The following is a 14556-nucleotide window of genomic DNA, read 5'->3' as shown; positions in this document are numbered from 1 at the left end:
ATAGAAAGGCGTAAAGTGAAGTGTAAGAGGAGATGAAGAGAGTGTAAGCTTGCAGCAGTGCTGGCATCTAAGACATACTATCTGGTGGACTACAATTTTTAAATCACTTAAGACATGGCATGCAAGTTGGGATTCTTCAATCTTTTGGGAAGACATCTGATGGCTTTCTGATGAACTATTACATTTAACAAAAATCTTCATCCCTGGCGGTGAACGGATAATGTTTCAAAACATGAATAGCCATTTTGGTCAAAAAGATTGTCTAAAGTATCTGCTATATTAAATTTCTTCCCAACTCCATACATTTTAAGTGATTTAACATCTACAAGTGCTACTGATAGTATAGTTGTCGGAGTAGTGCAAATTTATTAAAAAGAAGAGTTTTCATCAATAGTCTCGTCAGCCGTTGTATTATCAAGGCTTTAATACAAAATACCATACTGCCATGGTTTCATTCAGCATGCACCGCCTAATTGCCAAGTCTGACAGCACCCAGGACCTCATGGACATGCAACCTCTCTGTGATGACATATCATATTTCTGATGCAGCTGCTGACATTGCTTTTGAGAATATATCCCAGATTTGCATGCAAAGAAACGAAGTCTGTTATCTAACTCACAGGTGGACCAATAGCTCCTGGTTGACCATTTAAACCATCAATGCCCGGTAGACCTCTTGGACCATCTGAACCCTACAGAGGCCAAGAACAACATATGATTTTGTAAAAAGCAATACATCTACCAGTGTTTTTATATAATAAATTGCATGAAGATTACTGCTATAAAATATACCTATCTCAGGTAATTGTATAAACCAAACAAAATAGTCGAAACTTCGCATGTCCAGGAAAAAGTACCAACGATTTAGCCTCATGTTAAAGGCAGGGGACACTCATAATCATCAGTTCATAAAAAGTAATGTGGAAAATAAATTCCGGAAAAATTACAAAAAATACCATGCCAAGAAGAAAATATTTCAATACCTGTGGACCTGGCAGTCCCATGCCACCTTTCTGGCCAGCAGAACCCCGGTCTCCGATAGGACCAGGAAGACCTGGCAATCCTGTGTTTCCATTATCTCCCTTCAGGCAGAAATAAACAGAGTAAAAAACAATCAACAACAAGCAACAATCAGGCATGGCTGTAATGGGAGAAACAACCGTAAACTGGTTTCAAATTGGATATAGATCATTCACAGAAATGTTACACATTCTTCAGCAAGTTCGAAGGGACACGGTTTATAGTGAAATGCTTTAACAAAATGTGTTGTACAAGCTGCAAGCACTTTGACACTACATGTATAGGTAAACTTTTAAAAAATACAAGGAAAAAGATTTTAGCTGTGAGGTGATGAAGCAAGGTAAAAACTTAATAAGGACTTAATGTTGAAAGAAATTATCAGTTAGCAAAAATAAGCAAAAGGGCTCCTAAGGTCAACTAATGAAGATGATGGAAAAAAATTAAATCTATTTTAGTACTTAGTGATGAAAGATCATGGACATTACTCAAAAATTGGTAAAATTAACTGAAGATGAGTCTCTAAAATTTCATCCTGAGGAAATCAGGAGTTAATGTTTGCGTACTTTAACGCCTGATTTCCTCAGGATGCTAAAATGGTTAAAGCCAAGGATTTTTTGACATCATCAAAAAGGTCAGCTCTCCTATTTCGACTCAAAATATTATGGATTTCCTTGGCTCAAACCTTTTGTGGCAAGAAATAAAGAAGCGTTCTACTTACTCTTCATGCATGACCTTGAAGTAAAGGTCAGGAGGGTCAAGGTCGAATTCCTTTGCCATGCTTAAGGTCAACCTAGAAGCAAACTGATCAAGCCCAAATAAAATCCTTAAGGAAGCCATGCTATGTTCGATGGAGATGAGAGTCAAACATCACATGCACACATGGAGGGTCCTGTTGTGGTGGATTTTTCACAGCATGCATCTAATGACATTGGTCCTCCTTCACTTAAACATCTTATTGCAAAAAGGTTTGGAGTAGGCAAGAGAAAAAGCATTTCATTCAACCAGCAAATGGCCAAAATCATGCAACAAGTCCATTTGGACGAGTTTCTGTTACAAATGAGCATGTGTTTTATCAGCCACTCTAACATGCAATCCTATTCAGTTGCATATGATTCACTTGAGCTATTAAGCGACATTCTTTTCTACAGCAACAATCATTAAGAGCCACAAAAGTTGTGATAGTGGTGACATCACTGAGTGTTCTTCATCAACGACAACTGATCAAATTTGTTGATTTTCATTTGACAAAACAGTACGTCATACGCATGAGAGTGGGTTGTTTTCCAAAAACACAAGGACTATTCATGGTCAATTTCAAATATGAATTTTTGCTCAAGGGCTTTTTTGGTCAATCTTTCCCTTTGGGTACTTTTGCATCTTGAACCTTTAAGTAGGTCGTGCACTTTGTGAAAATAAAATGCTCATATAAGTTTTCGGTTTTCAATAATTCAATACCATCGGTGTCCCAACGTTACAATGGCTCTTAATAGATGTTGAAATAGACCGCCTTTCATTCCAGCAGGGCGGGCCAGGTATATACATCAGTCCTTCTTTCTGTGCAGAGTTTTCTGTTGTCTACCTTTCTGCCTCTTTTGCCTCGTCTGCCTCTCTTTCCTTCAACCCCCGGATCACCTATGTCACCCTACAGTGAAGGACACACATGTTAAATGATATTTTAAGATTTCACTATCTTATTTTCTTTTTCGCAAGTAGGAATCGTTCTTTGTCACCTGCATTTAGGATATTCTTGAAAGTGGATGGGAAAGAAGATTTCTCCCCTTCTCAAATCAGAAAGTATTTTATTAATTCTTTCTACAGTTCAAGAATGTAGTTGAAACTGAACAAATAGCCCAAGTTTTTGGGTCGGGAGGGGGGGGGATGACTGAGTTATAGGACCATAGGGTAATCAATGGCTATTTAGTAGGAAGAGTATGATGATGATGTTGAATGCAGCAAATCAAAGAAAACTGGGAGAGGTAACACACTAAATATTGATCAATAACCCAAGCTAGGAACAAAAAGGATTTGTGGTTTTCTCCTCTGAGGACTTTGAATTAATGCCACAGTTGACAGAAGCTGGAAAAAATTAACATATTTTATATCCAGTTAAGAATGTGCATGTCATTAAATACGTTCCTAACAGTTGATATTCATGCACATGCGTAACCAGAAACACAATTATGAAATTTTGTTCCAGCCAACCATGGCACTGAATCAAATCCTCAAAGAAAAGTTCAAAGCATTTTTGTTGTAAATCAAAAAGCGGGATTGGAAGGAAATGATGAAGAAAAATATTGATTTGATATTTCACTGATTAAACCATTCTTTAGAGTATGAATACCAAATGCAAGGTTATCTTATGACTTCAAACTACAACATATCTCAACAAAGGCAAGACCATGTACAATAAAGTGAACAAAATTTCAATGCACTATCGACAAGATCAAATCCAATAGTTAGCTTAAACTGGTAAAAATGTAATCAGGGTGAAAGTTCAGCATTCCAAAAAGAATTCTGAAAAGATTTTGCGACTGAAAAAAATTACTAACATTTCTATAAACAAAATAACAATTAATAACAACAATATATAGTAATGGTATTTTTTCCCCAGTCTTTCACCTGTTAAGGTTTTCTGCCAAATTTGATTAACCTAATAATATCTGGAAGGAGACAATGGTTGATTAGTAAATGATACATGTATGTTGCTATTATTCATGCAGATGGAGACAGTTTGCTTATGTTGATGCCAGACAAGAGAAAAACACCAAGAAACGACTGGACATTTAAGTTAACACTTTATAAAACAGGAACACTGACAAATTACCATGTAATGTTCTGACATTTGGAAATTGTTTCTCTCTAAAGTATAAAGAAGATGAAAATTGTCATTTAAAAGCAGGACTGCAAAAAAATAACTTTTCAAGTTGTGACCCTCTTACAGTTCGTGAGAATGAGAATCATACAAGTCTATTTGAATGTTTGACTAGTTAGAAATAACTAGGAGATGTCATTGCCAAATGTCAAAATATTAGTTCAACTAAATTTGCTGACACTCTTCTGATAGTATTAAGTATCATTAACCAAGTTCAGTTGAAGTGAAAGGCAATGATAGTTAAAAAGCATGCAAGCACTAACAAATGACTACACATTTTTAAAGAATAAAGCATGATAGTGCTGGTTGTGACTGATCACAAAAAGGAATTACAGACATAACAACAACGAAATTTTCAAGTTCAGTTTTGAATCTAAAGACTAAATAGAAGCAATTATCCCCAAACGAAGGTGTGGTATTGTTTTTCTTGATTGACCATTTGAACAGGGGCAATACAATGTTGTTGTCAATTTGCCAATGGCACCAAATTGGTTCCTCACATGATTTTGCTTTACCCACAATTTTGCCCATTTTCTGTATAAGATTGTTTTGGTAAATTGAAGAAAAAAATAGAAAATGACAGGATATGGAAAAGTTTAAGAAAAAATGAAAGAATTAAGTCACAGATTACAACATCAAAGATGGAAATCTTACATATTTCATGTATTTAAACTCTCCATTATTCTTGGTGAATACCACATCTTTATCTCCAGACACCTTCCTTGGGTCGCCCCCTAGAGCATGGCGCCTACAGCGCACGCGTCTTCGAGACCGACCGTTCGACAAGCGCACCACCTCTATCTGACATGAGTTGGTCCGTTTAATCTGACATGCAAATAAGAGAGGGCTGAGATTAGTAGAGATGCGAGGGGTAACCAGTGGGATGGGCCAAGGGACTGCCATTCCCTACCACAAGAGGAAACCCCTTGGTTGCGACATTATCCATCATCTGACCTAATTTATAGTTTTCTAGCCATGCAATTAATGTCAAAGGAAGATGGTTAGTTTAACGGATATGTTCAAACCAACTCAGGCTTTTTATTTCGAAATGTGACTCAAGACAAGGGAACTGTCATCCCCTATGAAGAGATGCTCAGATATACAACCACTGCTATTATCATCTAAATGAATCTGTGTTACCGCAGAAATTGAAAACTTGACATTAGTCCCCTGCATTCAACTAGTAACCTAAGTAAATGCTGCAGTCACAACCAGCACTGCAAGAGTTAGGCAGAACAACTGTAGCGGACTGCTTTTTTGTGCATTTGATAGATTTGGTGGCATTCTACATGTATCTTCTATATATGTGAAGTTAGACTATAACATCCTCTCTACTTTCCCTTATACGCAAAGCACACTTAATTTTGATGAGAATTCAAAGGGTAAGAAAGTAACGTAAAGTTAGTTGCCCAGTACAGCAGATCTGTGTGTGACTGAAGCATTGACTTCTTGATAGTTTGTGCTTTGAAAAAAAAAATTCTTTTAAAGGCTACTCCATTTATTCAAAAACTTGAAAATTTAAGTAAAATTTGAAAATTTCTAATAGTGTAAATAAGCACTTGATATAAATTTTAGCAATGCTATTGTGTAGACAGATGTACACATACTATAAATACCAAGTTGTGGCTAATTACGGAAATATTCATTCCAGATCTAATCCCAAAGATGGAGACATTATTAAATTGAAGATGGAGAATAGATAAAAAACAAACGTCAATCAAAAACGGCACAGGGAAGAACTTGAAATGTAGATGAATCGGCCAAAACAAAAATTGCAAATTGTTATGTTAGTACAAACAATCTCATTATTGGTTTCAAGACGACCTACCTTTCGTCCGGGTGGTCCTGGGGGTCCTTGGGGTCCTTCAATGAAGCCTTTCAGTGTTGATACAGTGCTGCCACCAAGAGTTGTATCGCCTGGTTCACCCTTGTCCCCCTGAAAATTCAAGTTAAGTATAGCTAAGGGCACTTCATCTTCCTAATGGTCCCTGACGCAACAAAGCAAAGTAGGCACTTACCACAGTATTGCAGAACTCAAAAAGTGGCTTGAAATGGGACAAAGGCTGATATGATGATTAGAGAGAGTGTGATTCAATTATATCAATGTACACTACTCAGCTGAACATATCATTATGATAAATGTTAAATCTTGTTCTTACCACCTTGTGTCACTCTGAAACTATCAAATTACTTTTACTGGTGATGTATACATATGGTTCATGCAAAATGGCATGCTTTTTCAAAACATCATTAGGTCATATTTGAATTTGTTTTGTAATTTGAATTCTCCACAATAATTTATAGACAAATATTGGATTTTTTGGTTGTATCAACATATCAAATGATCGTCGAGTCCAAGAGCCACCTTATCTAGGAGAAAGACACTTCACATGAACACATGCTTCAAGCCACCTATTTTTCTGGAAATGTTTGACATTTTTCCAAATTTGTTTCAACTCTTAGATAGTAGAAAAGTGCACTTTTCACTATATTATGAGTTTGGGAAATCTTAGGTATGGCATGCACTTTCGGTCAGCATTCAGGATATAATGGTCACAATCCTTTCTTTAGATACATGCAACATGCCTATATCCCACTAAGACTCACTTTACTACCCGCTCCTCCCTTAAAGCCTGGTAAACCAGGTAATCCACCAAGGCCAGGTTCACCTTTCTGACCGGGCAACCCAGGGTAACCACGTTCTCCCATACGCCCATCTCGGCCCTTCGGACCAATGGCACCTGCTCTACCCCCTATACCCTAGAATGGGGGCAAAAATAATATCAGAGTGGGTTGCTTTACAAACGACTTGTTTCTGATTTGGCTGTACAAACTTATGAAAAAAAAGGTAACTGAAAAAACATATGCTCTGCTTATAATGGCTTAACTTTTACTGAGAGAACCATGTCCTTGGCAAATATATGTCTCCTATCAAGCAGAAAATCAAACGAATTGCTGTACACTGAAAACGGATGCAGGTTTGAAATACAAGATTTATTGACTTTAAAACCTAATATGACAACACACATGCATCTATTTCACTAGATGAAGGGCAAAGCCATTTGAATTAGCTCTGATGACACTGTCATTACAAAGGTGTTATCTAATATGACACTACATGTGCGCCACACTTTCTAATTGGTGAAGCAAAATTGTCATGCTTCAGGTTATTGAAACATGATATGATTTGAATTCACTCTGTGATAGTTCTACCTAAAATTTAGCTGGTCATATCATTTGGCTACAATAACAATGACAATTTTGATTATATAGGATATTTGGTCACTTTAACTTACTGGTCGTCCTGGTAATCCTGTGGGTCCTCTGGGTCCTGGTTCTCCCTGAAATAACAACCATGACACAGCTAAACTACCTTTAATCGACCATCTATCAGCAGGATACCCTGATTTTGGTTTGACACTGCAGGGTCATTCCTACAAAGAGTAACCTATGTAATCAAGACACCTCATGAAGGAGCATTTGTCATTCCTTAGGGCACAGCACTTAAAACACTACGACCCGCATATCAAAATCTCTGTAATTCCTTAAAAAGTAAAATTTATGATGAGTTGGTTGTTTATTGTCCTGCCCTACTTACTGGCATGCCTGGTAATCCATCCTTTCCTGATGGACCCTGTAACATCAAAGAGGAGACATTTTAGACATTTTGCAGTTAAGACTGCTGAACCAAAAGCCCAAGCCGAATGGCTCATCTGGCCACCTTATCCCGAATCCATAGTATCAAGCGATTAGAGGAGTATCACTATTGTATGCTGGTTCATCACAGGGAACTTCCCAACCAGGACTGGCACCCACTCCTTACTCCTGTCCTGGTTGGAGAAAGCAATGTTTGGTCTGGTGTCATGCGTGAGGACACAGTGCTGATCCTTCCAATAGTTGAACCCATAAACTCCTAATGTAATTAAAACACTTGTGTTTTAACAAATATTCCACTGGCCTCCTTCTCAATTTAGAGTAGAGCTATGTAATTTGCAAAGAAACAGGATCTCTCTACCAACGGTTTAGTTAACTCAGAACAAATGAGAGAAAGTAACAAACAAATGTCTCTTACCCCCGATCCACGATCACCTTTTTCACCCTGGAACAAAGGGAGAGCAAAATGAAACACTTAACAATTTTACCAACTCATTTTTAATAATTTCACACTGCAAAACAGTGAAATTTTCACAATTTTTGTACATGCACTACAAGCTTGAAAATTTCAACTGTAATGCAAAATTATGGTGTTAAAACACCATAATTTTGGCAGCTAACGCATATTCAGTTTGCCACCAATGAGCAAACAACTTTCCTTGGAGTCTCTAGCTTATTCCAATACTCGATATCAAAACCTCAACCTTAACCTTTGACCTTGTTGCTTCATCCAACCACTTACCAACTCTCCGGATTCACCAGGTAATCCATCAAATCCTGGCAATCCTGATGGGCCAGGCAGTCCACGTGGACCTTCCGGACCCTTCTCACCTGGTTCCCCCTGAAGTGGCGCAAAACGACCATGATATTATTATTCATGCAATACCATTTTAAAATCTGTGCATTCCTATAAACCCGTAGAACCTGCATCGGCATTGTTAGTGTCATCAGGAATAATGGGGATGGCCCAAGTACCCCGTAGACATTAGGGAAGGTATATTTTGATCAGTGGTTTTTGGATAGGAAAGGGCAACATGCCCAAGTTCAGAACTTCCATACAGGTTCAAAGGGTTTCCTCAACAATGCAAAATACATGTACATTAAAAAAATCTATGCAATGCATTTAACCAAACGTGAGCGGTAAAACCATGCCAAATGCATTGAGTCAAGTTCTAATTGATAATCAATTATGCAGGGTTTTAACTATTCTCTTGTTAGACTACTTTTTAATTTAAAACAAACTGATTGATATGATAATTTGAAATGGCACATTCTAAACAAAATCATCAATCTCAACTGAATAGAAACAGTGTGACTTTCATTCAAGGCTCGATCGTATAGTGTGACTCAATTGTGTCTGATACGTCTGACATTAACAGTGATGTCATGCAACACTTCAAAAGGTCCCAAAAAGCAATATTTCAGCGATCAGTGGGATATGTACATGCAGATTCATCTTTCCCTCCTACCTTGAGAAATGCCTACACCTACAGCCACATGACAGGCCACACTGCCAAACAGTGCCTTTTCAAGCAGCAACACAAAGATTGATTCAGTATATTTGGTATCATATGATTCTAATGATAAGTCGAAACTCAGACAGGCACCACTGACTGGGTTATGGAACCTTCTTGGCTAACTTGTCTCACCTTCAATGCCAGTATTTGTATCTCAGCTTCCCGTTCCATGGATGCAGTCAAACCAGGGAGCCCAGGTGGACCACGGTCACCCTTCAAGGAGAGACATGCAGGGATCATGCAAACATGCTATCAGTCAGTGAGTATTCCGCGTACAGTGAAGGGTTGTAGTAAATCAGTATTAGCCATTGCTGTGGAAGCCATTTTTCAGTTCACGCTACCCCATGCAAATAGTGACATCATTGCAACCCCTCTATATGGCATCTCAAAGCAGAAGTGTCTCGAAGGGTCCGCACTTATGTTGTTTACAGAATACGAGTTCTAGTATAGGGAGTGGTTCCGAAAATGTACACAAGTGTTTCACAACCTGTTTGTGTATATTTGTCGATGCATCTTTAGCACCCCTACGAATGAACTCAATAAATATCGTAAGTGCGAGCCTGACATAATCTCTAGACTTCTGCCTTGATTTTGAACAAATCCTGGCAGCTTCGTCAATACTTTCAATCGAGTCAACAGACTACCACATGCGTTGATGAAACATGATCTGAGTATTGCTGTTATTAGTCTGAAAATGATACAAGTTAACAAGATGAGGAAGGATTCTAATCAACAAAACCTGTCAGTTATTTGTATTTGGAAACTTGTCAAAAATGCTTTGTTTTCTGCTGGTATGGTAAAATGTGGTGATTCATAGGACATAACTGTCCTAAATTCATTCCACCCTTCAGTCCCTGCTAATCCAAGTGACTGCCTCATTTTGCAATCGAGGAAATCAGAACTGTGCAAAGCACAGCTCGCCTGACACACCAAGTCCATAACTTCTGAAGTGACACTGTATGGTGCTTTATTCCAGGTATATTTTTGGGAAGGGTGGATATACACCAAACTTTTTCAGGCCCAGACAAGAATTAAAATTGTTCAGACATATCGAATGGTTTCATGATACAGAATTACATATAAACTAATGTTTGTGACTAAAAACAGAACTTTAATGACAGGTTTATTGATGAGAATCCTTATAGAATGTTGACATGTCCTTGCATTCATTTCTTTGCTAACACCATGCACAGTAGAAGAGAATGGACTACCGCACCTTCAGCATTAATATTTTTTGTTCTAAACCCTGAAAGAACACAAATATGCATCAGTTCTCTTGCTCCTGTGAAAAACTGTTAAAAGAATTTTTTAAAACTGACCTCCGCAATCCGACAATCTCACTCCCATTCAACCGCCATGCATACATCAATCATTAATCTGTTAGAATCTGACTTAATTTGATCATTTCTCAGAATACAGAGCACGAACAGAGTATGTGCAGAGGCTATATTATTATCTCTGTTGTTACCTGATTTACACACAGCACCAAATCCAGGTCATCAAAAAAGAAAATCATGGAACCACAATTTAGTGAAAAGAAAATAATAGCTATCAGTAATTTCATTAATTAAAGGTTGTCAATGGAAGGGCCATGCGAACGATGCAATCGCTACTCTACCTTCATTTGTATAATATCTAAAACTTTTTCTACATCCCCATCCATCAACTTAACAGAACGCTTAAGGCCCTAAAATAAAAGAATAACGTACTGGATTTGATCGCTAGTAAAATAAAAACTCAATAAGGTTTTAGTGGCGTTTGGAAACAAATAATTTTTTTTCATTAATGACCTCCTTAGAGTATCAAGCTCTGAACCTACAATGGCATAAACAAAGGTTCTAGTGGTAATGAAAAGAAATTAAAATGTCATAAACAAATGCTCAAATAAATATTACAATATATTACAATCGAAGGGCGCACTATGTGGAAAATTAGATAGGAAACACCCTTACCTTTTGTCCTGGAATCCCGTCAAAGCCTGGTAGTCCTGCATCACCTTTCAATCCCTTTATACCTTGAAGACCCTATGGACAAAAAAACATACATTGAATTTGAGTTATCATAAACTGCCAAATAAACAATCAAACTCACGCGTGCAAAACATAATGAATTTTGCCAATTTTTCATTAACAAACTCCTTCTGTGAATAATCATTCATAATTCACTGACTGCTGAGGATATTGTTATGTAATCCAACCAGACTCCAGATCACTTAAAAGGAGTTTAAAGACCACCACAGGTACTATAAGATATCAATAACAGCTTATGATGCCAAAGGATGACCTAGTCATTCAACACTTCTCATTTGAATAAGCATTTCTTGACTCTGGTAGCCTTAAATCTTCTGTCTTGCGTACCTTGTCACCTTTGCCTCCAGTTCCTCCAGCCTCTCCCTGAAAAAAAATCAAATAAGGAATAAAAACGCTACAGATTCTACATAGCTGTGACCTTCAATGCATGTGAATGCAGTTTTGTTTTGCATGTTGTGGCACCAGATAGAAACACACCATACCCTGCCGTAAATCCTGTTCAAATATACATTCTCCTCATATACCAATCATGGTCACAGAGTGGTCCATGGTATATTTACAACCACTGTTTGTGGGTAAAGAAACAGATGATATTCATTTTCAGAAAGTGAATACACTGTAATATCATAAGGCACATGGCCTATTGAGAATACTTACCGGCAGCCCTCGTGCGCCAGCTACACCAATGGGACCCTAGAATACAGAGAAAACTTGAGTCAACACAAGCACATGGTAAAACACACTACAGTTGTGTAATTGACAATTCTCCTTGATATTTTTCTCTGTATTTCTATATTGGGCTTTTTTACAATGCAAGCAAAATCTAAGTCTAAGTGAGCGGTCAGCCAGCATTTAGCGACATCCAGTCAGTGGCATCATGCTTATGAAGTGGTAGATTTTTACACTTTACCTCAAATTTGTGTTTAAGTACAGACTAAATAATATCTATTCTGGGCAGGCAATGCATCAAAGTCAATTTCATCAAGACATTATAGCATGCTATATATAATGCAAGCATTTAAAGGCAGACTGGTCAGCCAGATTAAGCTTCATCATGTTGTCATTTGTTGTGATTCCCAATAGTTTTTAGAGGAGTTCCTCAGACACTCTACTTACAACTGTGTAAAGCATAGACATTTTCAAAAATATAAATAGACAGAACAATATGCAGTTGGGCAGCATTTAATTGGTTAAGACTTCAAACTCATGCCAATTTCCCAGCCATGCAGAAATTACAAAAATACCTCGTTATTTAAGAAGAAATTCAACGAAAAGGGGTTAATGTGGGTGAGTTCAAAACTTCATCAAAACATCAGCAATGCTCAAAATTCACATCCTCTTTCGAATTCTGCATCCTGCCTCAAAGTTCGAAATCCATGCAGTCAGTTCCTGTAAACAAAACACTAAGCAAAAGTCATCTTATATCTTGGTAAACTTATTCAATTCGAGCTTACCAATAATCTTCAAAAAGCTGGGGAGGTATTCTAAACTATCTATTTTGTCAACTCATGACTCCTGATTCATAGCAAGCAGGCCTCCCCCAATTTTTCTGCAACGACCCCCCGCAGTCCAATATTTCATCTCATGCGAATAATGTTGCACAACTCTGCAACAAAAACTGCTAGTCTGTGTTGCAATTGAAAGACTGCCATCTACCAAGATATGAAACAACCCAGCTTGATAGTAAGATAAAACAACAACCCACTCAAAACAAGATTTAATCAACAATGGTTAAGATATTTCATCAGTAGAATCACGAAACAGTTCCTTTAGTAGAAATTGTTGTTGGTGTTAGGTGTGAACGCCTTGCCAGGGCATGCTGGGTAGTTTAGGTGAACCAACCGGGAATCCTGGGAATCCTCTCGAACCCTTTGGTCCCTGGAAAAAAGAAATACAAGAAATTCAATTTCCAGCCTCCAGTTGATCTTGATCTTGAATATAGCAGCAGTCTAAACCTACCCACAGACTATTAGTTATATTCATTCTGAAAGTTGTCTTAATACAAGCCAGCTGTATTATAAACCATTGCTATGTGTTTGACCCCTGCAACTCGCTTGTAGTGAGACCCCTGGTTTAGACTTTGCTATGCCACCTTTGCTCCCACTTCACAGTTTGGTGACAAAAGAGGGAAGACTACAAGTTCAGAATCCTCAATTGTGTACATTTGATTTTTTCAGAATACAGAGGGAAACAATGCCTGAGATTGTGTGAGTGACTCCTACCACCATATAGGTTCACAAAAGTGTAATCTCCTTGAAGTTTCCCTTAACTGCTTACCAAGGTTTGTTCTCAGACATGAAAATAATTATTTCCATTTTCTCAGAAAGACTCGACATATATTTCTGTCTCCTAAGTCATCTCAGCAAAGAAACATCAACTGAGTCATGGTATAAGGATTAAACCTTCTAAGACAGGATTGGGTAAGACTTACTGGTAGTCCGGGAGGTCCCCGTAGCTCTGTTAGAAAATTTGCCATATCACCCGGTTCACCCTGGAAAAGGATCAAGAGATCGTGAGTTACTAAGAAATGATAATTAGTATATTACTGAGGAATGTAGAATTGCCTATTGCATGAAAAATTCTGCTGCATGAAAATCTTTTCTGTTAAGGACTAGGAACTCGAAAATGTTTGAGAGGTAAGGTCTGCGTATACTATAGTATTGAAGGAGGGAACCAGCTTGTTGTTTTCATCAATATCATCAACAACATCAACATCACCAACATCATCACAATATCAGGAACAATTATCTATGAGATAATTGTCTCTCAACTCACTCAAGTTCTTTCACAGTAGTCAGGTTTTGATACAAAAGTCATAAGTATCATATATTGCGTGAGCTTCCACAAAAACAAATGCTTACCTTATTTCCTGCTGTTCCTTTCACACCCTGAAATTGGAGATAAAAACAGCTTAATTTCATTTGATCAATGCTAATTTCTTATATGACATGTCCTCCTTGGCCATAATCCTACTCGACATCTATCTTCCTTTTGTACTTTGCCCCCCCCCCCACATTCTTTCAACGATTCATTAAATTCTGGCCCTACTTTATCATGATTAAGTATGCTCAGATGTGTCTTCTTTCTTATCTTCTTCTTCTTCTTCTTCTTCTTCTTCTTCTTCTATGGCAGTCCCATTAGACATTTAGCACAATACCACAGTTCCTACTGCTCGGAGTCAAAACTGATCTTGTGATTTCCATTTCAGTAAGAGATATAAAAGAATTACACAACTTCAAACAGCATACCTTTGGCCCCGGCCATCCTGGTAATCCTATGGCTCCCTGAAAATGTACACAGTCAAAAATATCTTTTACTCATTCACATGAAAATGACTGCAAGAACTTAAACCACTTGCAAGCCAATGTAGACAGATAGCCATCCCATCTGCTTCTTGTGACTTATAGCAGTTATTCCTACACCAATGCCAATCTTTGCTAAGGCAAGTCAGCTGCTCTTTGTC

The 14556-nt window shown here is 37.8% G+C and overlaps 1 protein-coding gene across 26 annotated transcripts in view; it reads right to left on the bottom strand.

Moving 5' to 3' along the window:
• The window catches only part of LOC135491121 (collagen alpha-1(XIII) chain-like), a 64837-nt gene that overhangs the window by 29661 nt on the left and 20620 nt on the right, over positions 1 to 14556 (bottom strand). For 16 of the 26 annotated variants that reach the window (XM_064776788.1, XM_064776918.1, XM_064776885.1 and 13 more), the window contains exons 4-20: positions 14342 to 14377; positions 13955 to 13981; positions 13525 to 13584; positions 12936 to 12971; positions 11751 to 11786; positions 11421 to 11456; positions 11016 to 11087; positions 9196 to 9276; positions 8289 to 8387; positions 7965 to 7991; positions 7491 to 7526; positions 7189 to 7233; positions 6500 to 6652; positions 5721 to 5828; positions 2600 to 2662; positions 984 to 1082; positions 621 to 692 (exon numbers count right to left, since the gene is read on the bottom strand). In XM_064776788.1, coding sequence (XP_064632858.1) covers positions 621 to 692; positions 984 to 1082; positions 2600 to 2662; positions 5721 to 5828; positions 6500 to 6652; positions 7189 to 7233; positions 7491 to 7526; positions 7965 to 7991; positions 8289 to 8387; positions 9196 to 9276; positions 11016 to 11087; positions 11421 to 11456; positions 11751 to 11786; positions 12936 to 12971; positions 13525 to 13584; positions 13955 to 13981; positions 14342 to 14377 — 1086 coding nt within the window. Of the gene's footprint in view, positions 1 to 620; positions 693 to 983; positions 1083 to 2599; positions 2663 to 4546; positions 4718 to 5720; positions 5829 to 6499; positions 6653 to 7188; positions 7234 to 7490; positions 7527 to 7964; positions 7992 to 8288; positions 8388 to 9195; positions 9277 to 10279; positions 10310 to 10681; positions 10751 to 11015; positions 11088 to 11420; positions 11457 to 11750; positions 11787 to 12935; positions 12972 to 13524; positions 13585 to 13954; positions 13982 to 14341; positions 14378 to 14556 lie in introns of all 26 variants that reach the window. The other 10 variants (XM_064776821.1, XM_064776973.1, XM_064776868.1 and 7 more) reach the window with 8 other exon arrangements.

The sequence above is a fragment of the Lineus longissimus genome, chromosome 1, assembly GCF_910592395.1.
Source record: "Lineus longissimus chromosome 1, tnLinLong1.2, whole genome shotgun sequence".
Classification (NCBI taxonomy): Eukaryota; Metazoa; Nemertea; class Pilidiophora; order Heteronemertea; family Lineidae; genus Lineus; species Lineus longissimus.
This window is presented reverse-complemented; position numbering and strand designations above follow the sequence as displayed.